At 45.8% G+C, this 15,000-nt stretch overlaps 1 protein-coding gene across 10 annotated transcripts in view; it reads left to right on the top strand.

Annotated features, from left to right (window-relative positions):
- The window catches only part of LOC118317931 (discs large homolog 1-like protein), a 99,651-nt gene that overhangs the window by 76,005 nt on the left and 8,646 nt on the right, over window positions 1-15,000 (top strand). For all 10 annotated transcript variants that reach the window (XM_047336666.1, XM_035647093.2, XM_035647092.2 and 7 more), the window contains 4 exons: window positions 1,495-1,609; window positions 7,623-7,805; window positions 13,903-13,966; window positions 14,815-14,830. In XM_047336666.1, coding sequence (XP_047192622.1) covers window positions 1,495-1,609; window positions 7,623-7,805; window positions 13,903-13,966; window positions 14,815-14,830 — 378 coding nt within the window. The remainder of the gene's footprint in view (window positions 1-1,494; window positions 1,610-7,622; window positions 7,806-13,902; window positions 13,967-14,814; window positions 14,831-15,000) is intronic.

Below are 15,000 nucleotides of genomic sequence, written 5' to 3'. Positions count from 1 at the left end.
GTTTTATTAGTTGAGGGCGTGTAGACGTGGGGAGGGAGGAAATGGTTAAAAGAATTTATTCAGAGGTTATGAATGCCTCTGGGTCCATTCCTACGGTGGCCCGGAAGTCTCAAACAGAGTGCAAAAGCCGCAACACGAATAAATATGTCACAACACAACGGATGCTGACATTGGTTGCCACGGCGCTGCTCGCACGCTGGAGACGGTGACTGTCAACGTTCCGTCAAGCGACGCTCGTCAAAAGTGTTGAGCGAATATCAGCCCTAATATCACTAGGTCTCCGTACACGAGCGTCATTCTAGCCAAACACAATATTGCTCGTTTGGTACAATCACGTTATCATAGTTTTTTTGGACATTCATTCATAGTCCACTGTTTGAAAAATCGCCATTGGCGACCGGTGTCAGCGTCTGTCGTCTCTCAACTCCGTCGTGTTGCGACATTTGCGTTCCATTGTGGAGACTTCTGGGCCACCGTACACTGCTGCGTACGACACCTTTAACATTGCTCACACATCGTTTTTTTATACATTTCTTAATTTTCAGTTAAGTCAGTCAAGTTGCAACTGAAAACGATTCGAAACACGTTGTCAAAGAGCAAATATGAGCCACAGTCTCAGTGGCAGTGATCTGATGAATTGCCCTAATAAAAATATCAAGTAGACAGAAGTATTATCTTCTGTCCTGTCCTTGACGTGGACAGTAGATAGTGGGATTATACTGATGTTGGGGGACGTCAGGTGACGTCTGATGTGTGTCTGCAGCTGACGGGTGCACGATGTGTGGATGTGTGTCTGTAGGTGTGTGGCGGTGATGTTATTAGCATGGATCAGGTCTGATGTAACAGGAGTTAATAATCAGATCAAACAGACTATTTGATTATGGCTGTGGAGAATCTGTTGACAGCTCAGTGTGTGTGTGTGTGTGTGTGTGTGTGTGTGTGTGTGTGTGTGTGTGTGTGTGTGTCTGCTCGTGTGTGTGTGTGTGTGTGTCAGTGTGTGTAGCTGAGCAGGGGTAATGAAGCTCTTCTGCACTTGAACACCGAAAATAAACTTGTGTACCTGCTGTTCTCCAGACGTCTGTTGGGAATGTGGTTAACACAGCACATTAACCTGCACCGTCCTCCAGGCTGTGTCCCCAGACGCGTCTTCTCGTCACTTTGACCCCCGTACCGTAACGGGGCAGTGGCGACTGAAAGAGTAAAAAATCCCTAATGCTGAGAAACAGGTAGCTTTAAAAGTGGCTAAAAGCATATCCTTTCAAATATTTGAATAGTAGTTATTTCAAATAGAATTATCTTTTATAAGGGGGTTCGGAAGACAATTGGAATACGGTCGTACCTCTTGCATTGGATTAAAGTTGAAAGGCAAAGCCTGTCGTCTCTAAATTCTCCTCACAATGTTTTTTTCCACTTTGTGTGTCCGTGTGTGTGTGTGGGTGTGTGTGTGTGTGTGTGTGTGTGTGTGTGTGTGTGTGTGTGTGTGTGTGTGTGCAGAGTACACTTGTTTCGAGGCCAAGATCCATGACCTGAGGGAACAGATGATGACCAGCAGCGTCAGCTCCAGCTCCACGTCGCTCCGCTCCACACAGAAACGCACACTTTACGTCAGGTAACACACACACACACACACACACACACACACACACACACACAAACACACACACAGATATACACACGCACCTGCAGCGCAGGACAAAGGTGACTGATTGTCTAATGTCCTTCAGTGTGACACAACTATTATAAGGTCTTATCTCAGCTGTCCGCTGTTTTCGATTTGTGTGTGTGTGTGTGTGTGTGTGTGTGAGAGAGAAATGCTGAGAGAGCGTTTATCACATCTGAAATCACAATTAGATTGTCTGGCAAATACTGTCTCACGCTCGCGCACAAACACATCCATCGCCTGTCAAGTCTCTCGATTTATCTGTGTGTGTGTGTGTGTGTGTGTGTGTGTGTGTGCGTGTGTGCGCGTGTCCTCCTGTCCCCGTGTCATTCTCGTCCTTGTTGTGCAGTCTCTTCTTCCCTCTTCAGTTTTTCTCTCGTGGAGCCCAGAAGCAGTCGTTTAATGTCCCTTTCTTCACAAGAATCACAGCGTTCGAAATATTGATCGCTATAGGTCGCTGGCTCCGGATGAGTCGCGCTGGAGCTCTCGGGGGAGATCGATAATGAGGCAAACAAAGACAGGTAGTAAAGCAGCTCGCAGCCGCGCGAATCTGCCTTTAAGGAGACAAGGAAAACAAGAAACGCTGCAATCGACGATATTCTTTCAACTCTGTCAGTGATTGGAATTCAAAAATCTGACCGTATTTGACCTATTTGAAGATCCAAAGATCCGTATTTTGTCTGGAGTATTCTAAAGAGAGACGTTACACTTACATTACATTCATTTAGCTGTCGCTTTCGTCCCAAAGCGACTTACAATCCTCACTGACGATCTGTGAATCATGTGGAAGCGCGCAGCTTTAAAATTGAATTAGCATCCCACCGTCACGTACGCTGTCGTCTGCATCTCTGTGAGCTCTCGTCACTTACAGCCATGTCGACGATCCCGATAGGAATCTACAAATGGTGACCTGTCAAGACACGCGAGAGGGACGACTGTGTCCTAAAGAGTTCACGAATAAGAACCATTTTAATTTGTGTCGTTTTCCGGCCTCTGCGCACAAAAAGGAGCAAAAGAGCCTTTTTTAAATGTGTTTACCATCCAGATGGAGGTCGTGCTATCACAGCAATAGACACGTTCTTAAACCTGTCTTTGTATTAATTATGTTCCTGTCATGCCGTATTTCCTTAGAGGTAGGAAACTGTAATGGCATTTGATGGCTGATAGGAAAGAAGTGCAGTGTAAGTGATCACTAATTCTCGTTTTTTTTTCGTAAGATATGAGGAGCAAACTCTTCTATGCCTCACAGGTTTTATTTGTAGGGGGAAAAAATGAATAAAGTTCAACGGACATATATTTCACACGAGGGGAAACATCTGACCTGAACTGTGTTCAAGTGGCCTGGAAGGAAAAGGCGGTAGACAGTCACCTTGAACTACACACACACACACACACACACACACACACACACACAGACTGAGTCACCAGACAGAGCGGGCCGAGGTCCCAGTCGGTCCAGGAGGGAGCTAGAGGCCAAAGGTCACATTCAGCCATCCGCAAGCCGTAGTCCAACAAGTGTCTGGGATCTTTCCGACGGAGAAAGTTGATTTTTTTTATTGCGCATCCGACTGAAACGCTGCTAATTGGCATCTTCACCATTCAAAATAAGTAGTGATTGAGAAGGAGGAAGAAAAACACGACATTGCAGCGGTGTGCCGTCACCCTCGATACATTTTTAAGCAGTCACCCGCAGGCACGGTCGTCATTTGCATAAATTGAGCGCGTGCGCTCACAGTGTTTATGTGTTTTCGCCTTAAACATGAAGAGGAACGACCCGTCCCCTGGTCATTTGATTAGACCAGAGGCATCCGTGAGAGGATTGATTTGACATCATAAAAATGCGCTCGCAAAAAGAATAACATTATTACACAGCTTCTTCTCTTTTTTTTTCGTTGGTCTGAAGGAGCAAATTCAATAGATATCTGATTCGTTTGCGCCGCAGTGATGTTTGGTTTTGGGAGACGGTGGCGGAAAAATATTTCACAGGGGGAAAACCCAATCAGTCGCACTGAAAACTGAGCAGTGGAATCTTTTCGACGAGTTGTTTGTTCAAAAGAGCAGGTTGGCAGAGCACAAGCTAAGTCAAAGGCTGCTCCTCGCCGAGTTTCCCGCATGAACTGTTGTTCGAAGCTCAACGCGCTCATTCCGCTTGAAATCGCTGTGTTTCAGTGAGGTTTCACAAGAAGGACGTCGAATGCACAAAAGTACTTTTGCTTAATTTAGCAGTGATCATTTTCCCATCCAGCAGAAGCATTGTTCAAATAGACAAATTCCAATCGCGCCCAGTCTGAACCTCCATCGGCGTTGTTGAGGCGTGGTCAGGTGCAACTCAGCACAATTATTGTATCATTTGATAGGGACATTTTTTCCGATATTGTAATGCGTCGACATCGGCGGGTACACAACGCTCGTTACACACAACGTTCCCTCCGCAGACAAGTGTTCTCTCCTACAACCTGGCAAATCCACCTTCATGTGACGGTGGATGTTTTTCCACCATTAAACTGGCACTTTTAAACATGCACCTAGGTAATCTGAGCTCCAAGGATCCCTTTGTCTGACGAACCTGCCGGTGGAGAAGTCGTGGGATCGCCAGAGTCAGTGGGTTTCATCCTCAGGGGACCATGAATATATGTGCACATGTGAAAAAAATGACACCGCAACCCATCGGATTGTGTTTTTCTAGAGTCGCATTTACAAATCAAACTGGAACCAGGAGAAAAATCTCACAACAGACAAAAAAAACAACCTCTGGAACCAACAGATCTATAGAGTATGATCTAAAAAAATCAAAGCACTCATATTCAATTAATCGGCGATTCAATAATAGCATTTTCCACGCGCCGGATAATGTACCTGACACCCATCGGTGACATCATCAATTTATATATGCTGAATCTCAACGATGATGATGATGTTCCTCCAAGCCGGGCGGAAGCGAGGCGCCGGATCCTTTCAAGGTCATATGGAATAATGTGGTAACCCACCAAATAACCCGCATAATTAATCAATGTCATACGGGAACGTCCTGTATCCAGTTACTGCCCATAGGTGACCAATCAGCATGCAAATGTGAAAAAATTTTTTTAAAAAGGAGCCTCCGACAGGCAGCTGATTGGTCGGGATGAGGCCGTTGGTGCGTGTCAGATTGGGGGGCGTCTATTGCTCTGGACTGATGTGTGTCCAAAGGCTGTGTGTGTGTGTGTGTTCATTCATGTACGTACAGTACGTTGTGTGTGTGTGTGTGTGTATAGTATGTGCGCGGGGTGATTGCACTTCATGCATAATGTGTAAAACACAGACTAACCTTTTCTCGGAGGAAATGTCACAGAAGCAAGGTGACATACAGTGTGTGTGTGTGTGTGTGTGTGTGTGTGTGTGTGTGTGTGTGTATGTGTGTGTGTGTGTGTGTGTCCTCTGCTTCGTTCTTCTCCTCCTCCTCCTCCTCATTTTACCTTCACACCATAATGGTCCTATTTTAAACACACACGCCGCATGGCCCGGCAGCTTGGCATCGTGGTTTTATATTGCACTGCGCAGCACCTCGATTCACCTGGAGCGGCACGGGTGGCTACGGAATAAATGACAGCAAGACACAAAGTCCCATCCGCATTACGATATTTAGATTCCCCGTAAAACATATTTGAACTATTAATACTAAATTTGGAAACGCACATTCTAATTAGTGTCTCAGGGTCTGATCAAGAGAAGACGGATGACACAAGTGATTATGAATTTGCATTTGAGGTTTGTTACGGTCACATTTAACTGATACTGAAGAATTATACCTTTATCTCTGATGTGGTGCCCTCATCAGTTTTGAAGAATTTCTAAATACCAAAATGCTTCAGAGCATCAGTATAGTTTTAAATTGCTTCAGTCAGGGCTTTTTTTTATATTTGTGTAAGTTGATCAAATAGTTTAGATTTTGTAGTATAAATGTTCGACGTACAATAATAGTTAATGTGTTAGTGTACAACACAGGTCAAATGGCGAAGAGGGTTTTAAAGCCCTTTCAGCCATGACATCGTCAGACCACGCATTTCATGTTCAGGTCGTCATCAGCGGTCACAGAACAGACCCGCAACCAATCAGAGCAGCTATATATTACCGTGTCCGTGCGGGAATTCGCAGAGATTGAGAAATGCTTCGGTGGCGCTCCCACTGCGCTCGCCGATTGCTCTGGTAGTCTAGGCTGAAAAATCCGGCTTTAATCACTTTTAAGGGTTTTGTATCAAACTAAAACTATAACTCCGATATAAAGAAATGCTGTAATACTCTATGAGTATTTAAGTGGTAAGTTTAGGCAATAGTGAACACCAGTCACACTGGCAAAAAGCAAAAAGACGAGCGACTGCTTATCCCTGTTACACACTGAGGTAATTAATGTGTGTGCCTTGACTCGAGTAATTCGATTTCAGAAGGTTCCCGCACAGGAGTTAAAGTGACGGCAGCACTGAGAGCAGGTCATTGATTCAGAGCTGAATTTGCATAGTAACTTCACACAGCACACTCTGTGTGACGTGCTCGCTTGGGCTGTGTGGAGATCTTGAGATATTTACTTTCACCCTGAACTTAATGGAATAACGGCATTTGTTCAATTTGGATTGACACCGATCAGCACTAATGAGGAGGAGTTTACGATATTACATTCAAAACGACGAGATGTTCTCAGTTTGATTTGAACGCAGTAAATGCCTCCTCCGTACAATCAATAACAAACAGTCTCACAAGCCTGACTCTCCAGGAATGAAACAGGAAATGACTTTGACATGAACTGTAATCAACTGTTTTGCATAAACGTAATCATATTTTTCCTGATCACATTCAAATCTAGATATGACTTTAACTTGATGACGTTGAGATCTGATCGCTCTGTCCAGCTCACGTTACAATCAATTCAATTCAATTCAATTTTATTTGTATAGCGCCATATCACAACATACATTGTCTCAAGGCACTTTACATAGTGAGCTCAATATTACAATATTACAATATCACAGGGGAAACCCAACAAATGTCCTCCTCCTTTTCGTTTGCGTAGGTCCACAATGCGTCCTCAGAGCGTCCTGGGTGCATTCTCTCCTGGACGTTCATGCGGTCAGGCGCGACCAGATCACAGTCTGATCACCTGAACACACACTTTTTACAATAATGTCAGGTTTGAGCGGTGCAGGGATTTACGATGTTGACCCTCTGGTCATGAGATCACTTTTCATCATGTGAAGTCCGGGCCGACTGGTTTTAGCAGCCAGATAAATATGTAATGTTCTTTTCTTTGTACTGATGTCAGACTCTGTGTGTGTGCGTGTGTGTGTGTGTGTGTGCGTGTGTGTGTGTGCGTGTGTGCGTGTGTGTGTGTGTGTGTGTGTGACTACCTCTGTCTGGTGCTGTGTCTCTCTCTCTCTCTTGGGTTTTTCCGTCTGTCTGCGTTCGCTCTGTTTTATTGATGAAGGCAGAAGGGACTTTAGGGTAGGCCTGTTACTTCAGCTCTAGTTCCTTTGCACGCACACACACACACACACACACACACACTGCTGGCCTACTTTTCCAGGGTCCTTTCTCTTTGGAGGGGTTTGGAGCTGTGTGGTCACAGAGACCGATCACCGTTCACACGCCACACACACACGTCACACACAAACGGATTGACACACTCGCAGACAGATGTGTGCAACACACACACACACACACACACACACACACACACACACACGGAGGCATGTACACACCGACAGGGTCATAAATTAACAGTGTTTACCACAGCAGTCCTCATCTGGCTCTTATTTACACCACAGGTCTCCGTTGTCTGTCTTGTTGATTTATTTGAGCCTTTATTGGAGGTTTTGAACTGTCAGTTGTGATTTTCTGAAGGTTTTAAATATGTAATATGCGGTTTCACGTTTAGAACAGCGCAAAGTCAAAGACATTCATTCGTCGTCATCGTTTTCCCCTCCGTCCGCAGGGCGTTGTTCGACTACGACGGCAGTGCGTCCGATCTGAGTGCGCCCAGCCAGGCCCTGCCCTTCCATTTCGGGGACATCCTCCACGTGAGCAGCGCCGGCGAGGAGGAGTGGTGGCCCGCCCGCCACCTCAGCCCCCCGCCCCCCAACTGCCCCGAAGTCGGGGTCATCCCCAGCCGCAGGAGGTCAGAGTTCAACGGGGTTTTTGGGGGTTTTTTTCCGGATTGGTCGGGATTTCGTTGATTCTCTTTTTACTGAGCGGAGTGAAGCCTGTGAGCTGCAGTTTGCTCGTTCTCCTCAACGTACACTTCATCTACACTGGGGGGGGAAATCGCTGGCCAACTTTTCGAAAATGACCTCAAATGAAAAGAAAAATGGATTAAGCTTTTTTTCAAATGAAAGTTTTCAACGGTCTTAACTTGTAAGCTTTAAGTCGAACAAACATAATTAACGTGTGTTACCAATTTAAGTTCTTTTTTTTAAGTTGGTCACTTTTCTTTTTTCCAGTGTTTGAACTGTGATCACGATTCAAGACATCAGTGCTGTGCCTGCTCAAAAGCCCCGTCTCCCCTCCAGTATCCACCATTTTGGTTTTGTCACAGAAAAAAAAACTTTCTTTATAGAACATGAATTGGCGAAACATATTCAATGAACGAAACCCTTTCTAAGGATCATCGTCATCCACATTAGTGCGTTCTGAAAAGCATCAATGCTGCTACCGACGACGAGGTGGAACCCTGTCTCCCTTTTCCCCATCGTTGTTTCTCGTGATTGGTATTTTAGAGTAGACAATCTGCTTCCTGTTGACACCAGGACGCACATGCCCAGTGACGAGAATGGTCATGTGATACATATTTTATAGTGTATGTAGTATTGATGGAAATTAATACTCATATGGATCTCAATCTTAAAACGCCGTTTTAAAATGAAAACTGGATGTTTGTATGTAGATATGTTCCGTACTGACCCTTGCGATATTGGTGTTCTCTTGTTACTAAAGTAAAGACAACAGGGCGGCTCCTTTCACTTAGTTAGTTTCACTTGGATTAGTTCCAATATACGTCCTGGTGCGATTTTGCTCGGTTGGCTCATTACCCTGCAAACACGGAGAATCTGCTGGATGTAAACCTGTGGGGGTGGAAATGTTCCTCCCTCTCACCTCTTCTCTCTCCTTCTCTCTCTCTCTCTCTCACCTCTTCTCTCTCCTTCTCTCTCTCTCTCTCTCACCTCTTCTCTCTCCTTCTCTCTCTCTCTCTCTCACCTCTTCTCTCTCCTTCTCTCTCTCTCTCTCTCACCTCTTCTCTCTCCTTCTCTCTCTCTCACCTCTTCTCTCTCCTTCTCTCTCTCTCTCTCTCACCTCTCCTCTCTCCTTCTCTCTCTCTCTCTCTCTCACCTCTCCTCCTCCCTCCTCCCTCCTCCCTCAGTGGGGGGAGGTGACAGACAGATGTTCATGCGAGTGTGTGACAGCGACAGACAATGAGTGACAGGGGGAGGAGGGGGAGGAGGGGGGGGGGGGCGTCGAGGGGGGAAGGAGTGAGTGAACTGAACGTGCGAGGGGACGGATAGAGAGACGCATTAACGCAGGTATTAATAGAGCGTAGGTGTTGGGCCGGAGGCCGGCTGAGAGGGGGGCGGAGGTTGGTGCATCAGGCCTGATAGAATAACTGCTGTTATAGTTAAAAGAGGTTTATTATTTGACTGTCCTTTGATATGAACACATGTCCTGTCTGTCCCTCATCTCCTTCTCTTCTCCTCGTCTCTCCTTCACCTCCTCCTCTCTCCGTTCCACCATGTCTACTGTAGTTTCTTTCTCTTGTCCTCCTCCTCTCCGTCTTCTCCTCCTCCCCTCCTCCCTCTCCATTCTCTTCTTCCACCTCTTCTTGCCCTACTCTGCTTCCGTCTTCTCCTCGTCTTGTCTCCTCCTTCTGCCATCTTTCTGATATTCTCTTCTTTTTCTCTGTTTTTCTGCTCCACTCTTTCACCTTTCCTGGCCTTTTTTTTCTTTTCCTCCTCTCCCCTCCATCTTCTCTCTTCCACTCTCCTCTTCTTCCCATTACTTGTACACCTCTCCTCATCATCTCGCTTCCTCCTTGTCCGCCATCTTGTCCCCCCTCCTTCTCCTCGTACTCTCTTCCTTCTCTTTTCCTCTGCCCCTACTACTCCCCTCTTCCCCTCATCCTCCTCTCCTTCTTGTCAACTCCTCTGCACTCCTTCCATCCTCAATCTTCTTCTCCCCATCCTTCTTCCTCTTCACTTGTCTCCTCCTCATACTTGCCCTATCCTTTCTTCCAAACCTCATCCTCCTGTCCTGCACTCGTTCTCTTCTTTCTGTTTTTCCTAACACCTCTCCTCTTCTTCCCTCTCCACCTCTTTTTGTTCCATCTGCTGCCCCTCCTCTCCTCACCTTTCTCTCCTCCTCATCATCTTCTTCTTGTCTTCTCATTTCTTCCTCTCCTCCTCCTCGTCATCTTCTTCTTGTCTTGTCCTTTCTTCCTCTCCTCCTCGTCATCTTCTTCTTGTCTTCTCATTTCTTCCTCTCCTCCTTCTTCCTCTCCTCCTCCTCGTCATCTTCTTCTTGTCTTGTCATTTCTTCCTCTCCTCCTTCTTCCTCTCCTCCTCCTCGTCATCTTCTTCTTGTCTTGTCCTTTCTTCCTCTCCTCCTTCTTCCTCTCCTCCTCCTCGTCATCTTCTTCTTGTCTTGTCATTTCTTCCTCTCCTCCTTCTTCCTCTCCTCCTCCTCATCATCTTCTTCTTGTCTTGTCATTTCTTCCTCTCCTCCTCCTCGTCATCTTCTTCTTGTCTTTCCCTTTCTTCCTCTCCTCCTCCTCTTCATCTTCTTCTTGTCTTGTCATTTCTTCCTCTCCTCCTTCTTCCTCTCCTCCTCCTCGTCATCTTCTTCTTGTCTTGTCATTTCTTCCTCTCCTCCTCCTCGTCATCTTCTTCTTGTCTTTCCCTTTCTTCCTCTCCTCCTCCTCTTCATCTTCTTCTTGTCTTGTCATTTCTTCCTCTCCTCCTTCTTCCTCTCCTCCTCCTCGTCATCTTCTTCTTGTCTTGTCATTTCTTCCTCTCCTCCTTCTTCCTCTCCTCCTCCTCGTCATCTTCTTCTTGTCTTGTCATTTCTTCCTCTCCTCCTTCTTCCTCTCCTCCTCCTCGTCATCTTCTTCTTGTCTTGTCCTTTCTTCCTCTCCTCCTTCTTTCTCTCCTCCTCCTCGTCATCTTCTTCTTGTCTTGTCCTTTCTTCCTCTCCTCCTCCTCGTCATCTTCTTCTTGTCTTCTCATTTCTTCCTCTCCTCCTCCTCGTCATCTTCTTCTTGTCTTGTCATTTCTTCCTCTCCTCCTTCTTCCTCTCCTCCTCCTCGTCATCTTCTTCTTGTCTTGTCCTTTCTTCCTCTCCTCCTTCTTCCTCTCCTCCTCCTCGTCATCTTCTTCTTGTCTTGTCATTTCTTCCTCTCCTCCTTCTTCCTCTCCTCCTCCTCATCATCTTCTTCTTGTCTTGTCATTTCTTCCTCTCCTCCTCCTCGTCATCTTCTTCTTGTCTTTCCCTTTCTTCCTCTCCTCCTCCTCTTCATCTTCTTCTTGTCTTGTCATTTCTTCCTCTCCTCCTTCTTCCTCTCCTCCTCCTCGTCATCTTCTTCTTGTCTTGTCATTTCTTCCTCTCCTCCTTCTTCCTCTCCTCCTCCTCGTCATCTTCTTCTTGTCTTTCCCTTTCTTCCTCTCCTCCTTCTTCCTCTCCTCCTCCTCGTCATCTTCTTCTTGTCTTCTCATTTCTTCCTCTCCTCTCTTCTTCCTCTCCTCCTCCTCGTCATCTTCTTCTTGTCTTGTCATTTCTTCCTCTCCTCTCTTCTTCCTCTCCTCCTCCTCTTCATCTTCTTCTTGTCTTGTCATTTCTTCCTCTCCTCCTTCTTCTTCTCCTCCTCCTCGTCATCTTCTTCTTGTCTTGACCTTTCTTCCTCTCCTCCTTCTTCCTCTCCTCCTCCTCGTCATCTTCTTCTTGTCTTGTCATTTCTTCCTCTCCTCCTTCTTCTTCTCCTCCTCCTCGTCATCTTCTTCTTGTCTTGTCATTTCTTCCTCTCCTCCTTCTTCCTCTCCTCCTCCTCGTCATCTTCTTCTTGTCTTCTCATTTCTTCCTCTCCTCTCTTCTTCCTCTCCTCCTCCTCGTCATCTTCTTCTTGTCTTCTCATTTCTTCCTCTCCTCTCTTCTTCCTCTCCTCCTCCTCGTCATCTTCTTCTTGTCTTGTCCTTTCTTCCTCTCCTCTCTTCTTCCTCTCCTCCTCCTCGTCATCTTCTTCTTGTCTTCTCATTTCTTCCTCTCCTCTCTTCTTCCTCTCCTCCTCCTCGTCATCTTCTTCTTGTCTTCTCATTTCTTCCTCTCCTCTCTTCTTCTTCTCCTCCTCCTCGTCATCTTCTTCTTGTCTTGTCCTTTCTTCCTCTCCTCTCTTCTTCTTCTCCTCCTCCTCGTCATCTTCTTCTTGTCTTGTCCTTTCTTCCTCTCCTCTCTTCTTCCTCTCCTCCTCCTCGTCATCTTCTTCTTGTCTTCTCATTTCTTCCTCTCCTCTCTTCTTCCTCTCCTCCTCCTCGTCATCTTCTTCTTGTCTTCTCATTTCTTCCTCTCCTCTCTTCTTCCTCTCCTCCTCCTCGTCATCTTCTTCTTGTCTTGTCATTTCTTCCTCTCCTCCTCCTTCTTCTCCTCCTCCTCGTCATCTTCTTCTTGTCTTTTCCTTTCTTCCTCTCCTCCTTCTTCCTCTCCTCCTCCTCGTCATCTTCTTCTTGTCTTGTCATTTCTTCCTCTCCTCTCTTCTTCCTCTCCTCCTCCTCGTCATCTTCTTCTTGTCTTCTCATTTCTTCCTCTCCTCTCTTCTTCCTCTCCTCCTCCTCGTCATCTTCTTCTTGTCTTCTCATTTCTTCCTCTCCTCCTTCTTCCTCTCCTCCTCCTCGTCATCTTCTTCTTGTCTTCTCATTTCTTCCTCTCCTCTCTTCTTCCTCTCCTCCTCCAGTTAAATAACCAGTGGTTTTTGCTCGGAAATTATATTTTAATCATGAGGGAAGAAAAAGGAGGAGTGGAGTAATGGAAGTCGGGGATGAGTCCGGGGATGAAAAAAGTGGAGAGAGCTTATTTTTGCAGAAGTGTAAATGTGGCCTTGTGAAGGTTTTGTTTGGTTTTAAAAACCTTTCAGAGCCGAGCTGTCGTCAGGGATTAAAACCGAAAGCGCGGCCCGCAGTCCAACGTTTTTTTTCCTGCCTTTAGTTGTCGCAGTCCACCACAATGCCGCCAGGTTTATTTTCCGAGTCAGATGTTTGGCTGTTTACACACGTGCATTATGTAAGACTTTTGTACCGAAATACGTCTGACTTTTCATCCTAAATTATGAAATGAGGCCCGAAGACACAGCGAAGAGCACAGGCCCCTCCACTGAGTCGCTGCAGACTCAGCTTGTTTGACAAATTCCGGGCAGCGAACGCGATCGCCGGCAGGAAATGGTCCCGCGCAGGAAGCGACCAATCTAATTTTAACACTCATTGGAGACGGAAAGAAAATGTCTGCGCGAGAGGAGGGTGTCTGCGCCGCTCCTGTCCCTCTGAATGTGTGATGAGGTCATCGCAGGCCTGTCAGATTACTGGACATGGACGTGCCCTCTGCCCGTTACTGTCGAATTACACGCGATCTGGACATGAAACGGCACAAAATTCAATCAGCTGCCTCTCACTACTATTCAGAGATCCCATAAATACATAGTGGGTGCTCACAGACGAGGTATGGTAAGATCCAAAAATACCTCAAATCTGGTAGAGGACAGAATCATTTTTTGAACATAGGGATATCGTGGGCTCATCTTTTGTATATTTTTTAGGCGAAGTTGTTGGATGTGAGGTTCTACAGATTCAGGGTGCCATACAATAAGTTCTTTTTAATTCAACTTGATTATCCTGTGTTTGCGGTTTTTGATCTTTCAAACAGAAAAGTAGTTTCAGATGGAAACCGTTTCACAATTACAGTTCACTTTTATATTTTGTGAACAATTACAACATTATATTTCATTTAACTAAATCACTGTTTCAGTAAAGTCTCAATATTAAAGGAAGTTCACATGGGTGTTTTTTTTTTTTATGCAAACGTCCCTTCACATAGCCGTCTGTCACTTACTACCATGACGGACATGAGCACAGATTCATCCCTGTGTCTTACATGGTTCCCTCCTCATCCTGTCGCTGTTGGAATCTGTTGTCGCTCACCAACTTGTCTTCATCTTCTTGTTTTTCTCCTCCTGTGCGTCCGTCCTACAGGGCGGAGAAGAAGGAGAGGTCGAGGTTAAAGACGGTCAGAGTGACAAGGTCTCAGGACAGATCGGTGAGTACCAGTGACCCAAAACTAGGACTTAAAAATTACACAGAAACTTACTTAGTAAGTCTTTTTCATAAGCTTGAATTCTTAAACACCATCCATTTCCTTTTTAATTAAAGGAAAACAAAACCCAGGATGAGCAGAATGCGTTAGTAAGAGGAAAAAACTGCTGAACAACCTAATGCATGTTTGGAAAACTGTGCGGTCTTGTCATCAATTTATCCAAATTTTTAACGAAAACAGTAGTTAAAGGTGAAAAAAAAGTGCACAAACCGGCATTTTGTTACTTTGATATTTGTGCAATCTAGAAAGTTTCCACTCTGACTGTGCTCGCGAGGCGACGCTGTGACTTTAATCACACATCGCGCGGCGTGATGGTGATGATGATGATGGTGATGATGATGATGATGATGATGATGATGATGATGATGATGGGGATGAGAGCCGACACACGAGTCTAACACGAGCTATTGATATCGCTGTGTTGTCAGCTCGCTCTCAGTTTTCCTCGCACCATGTGAGTCAGCAACTCGGCATGGTGACGAGTTGATAATTAAAAATCATCATCACACACACACACACACAATCACACATGCCTGTTCCCTGGCACAAAGCTTTGAGAAATCTGCAATTATTCTTGCTCGTCTGTGTGTGTGCGTGTGTGTGTGTGTGTGTGTGCGTGCGTGCATGCGTGCGTGCGTGTGTGCTTGCGTGCGTGCGTGTGTGTGTGTGTGTGTGTGTGTCTCCCATGAGCTTTTAAATGGGGCCTCTGCTGATAAGAGTCAAAATTCTGTTATGATCATCTTGTGTATGGTGATTCATTCTTTCTCTTTCTTTCTCTCTTTTCTCTGCAGGACCAGGATGATAAAGGTAGGTAATCTCCCCATCGGTGACACCTGCTGGTCAGCACATGTAATTACGGCTCCCATCCACTCATTCTCACAGTCTGCGAAAGTTCCTCTTACGCACGTTTCAACATGACAGTGCCCCTGCTCTACAAAAAACGAGCTCCAAAGACAAATCCACGATCTTGGCACCAA

This window comes from Scophthalmus maximus, chromosome 13 (genome assembly GCF_022379125.1).
Source record: "Scophthalmus maximus strain ysfricsl-2021 chromosome 13, ASM2237912v1, whole genome shotgun sequence".
NCBI classification, from domain to species: Eukaryota; Metazoa; Chordata; class Actinopteri; order Pleuronectiformes; family Scophthalmidae; genus Scophthalmus; species Scophthalmus maximus.
Note: the sequence above shows the minus strand (reverse complement) of the source record. Positions and strands in the feature narration are given on the sequence as shown.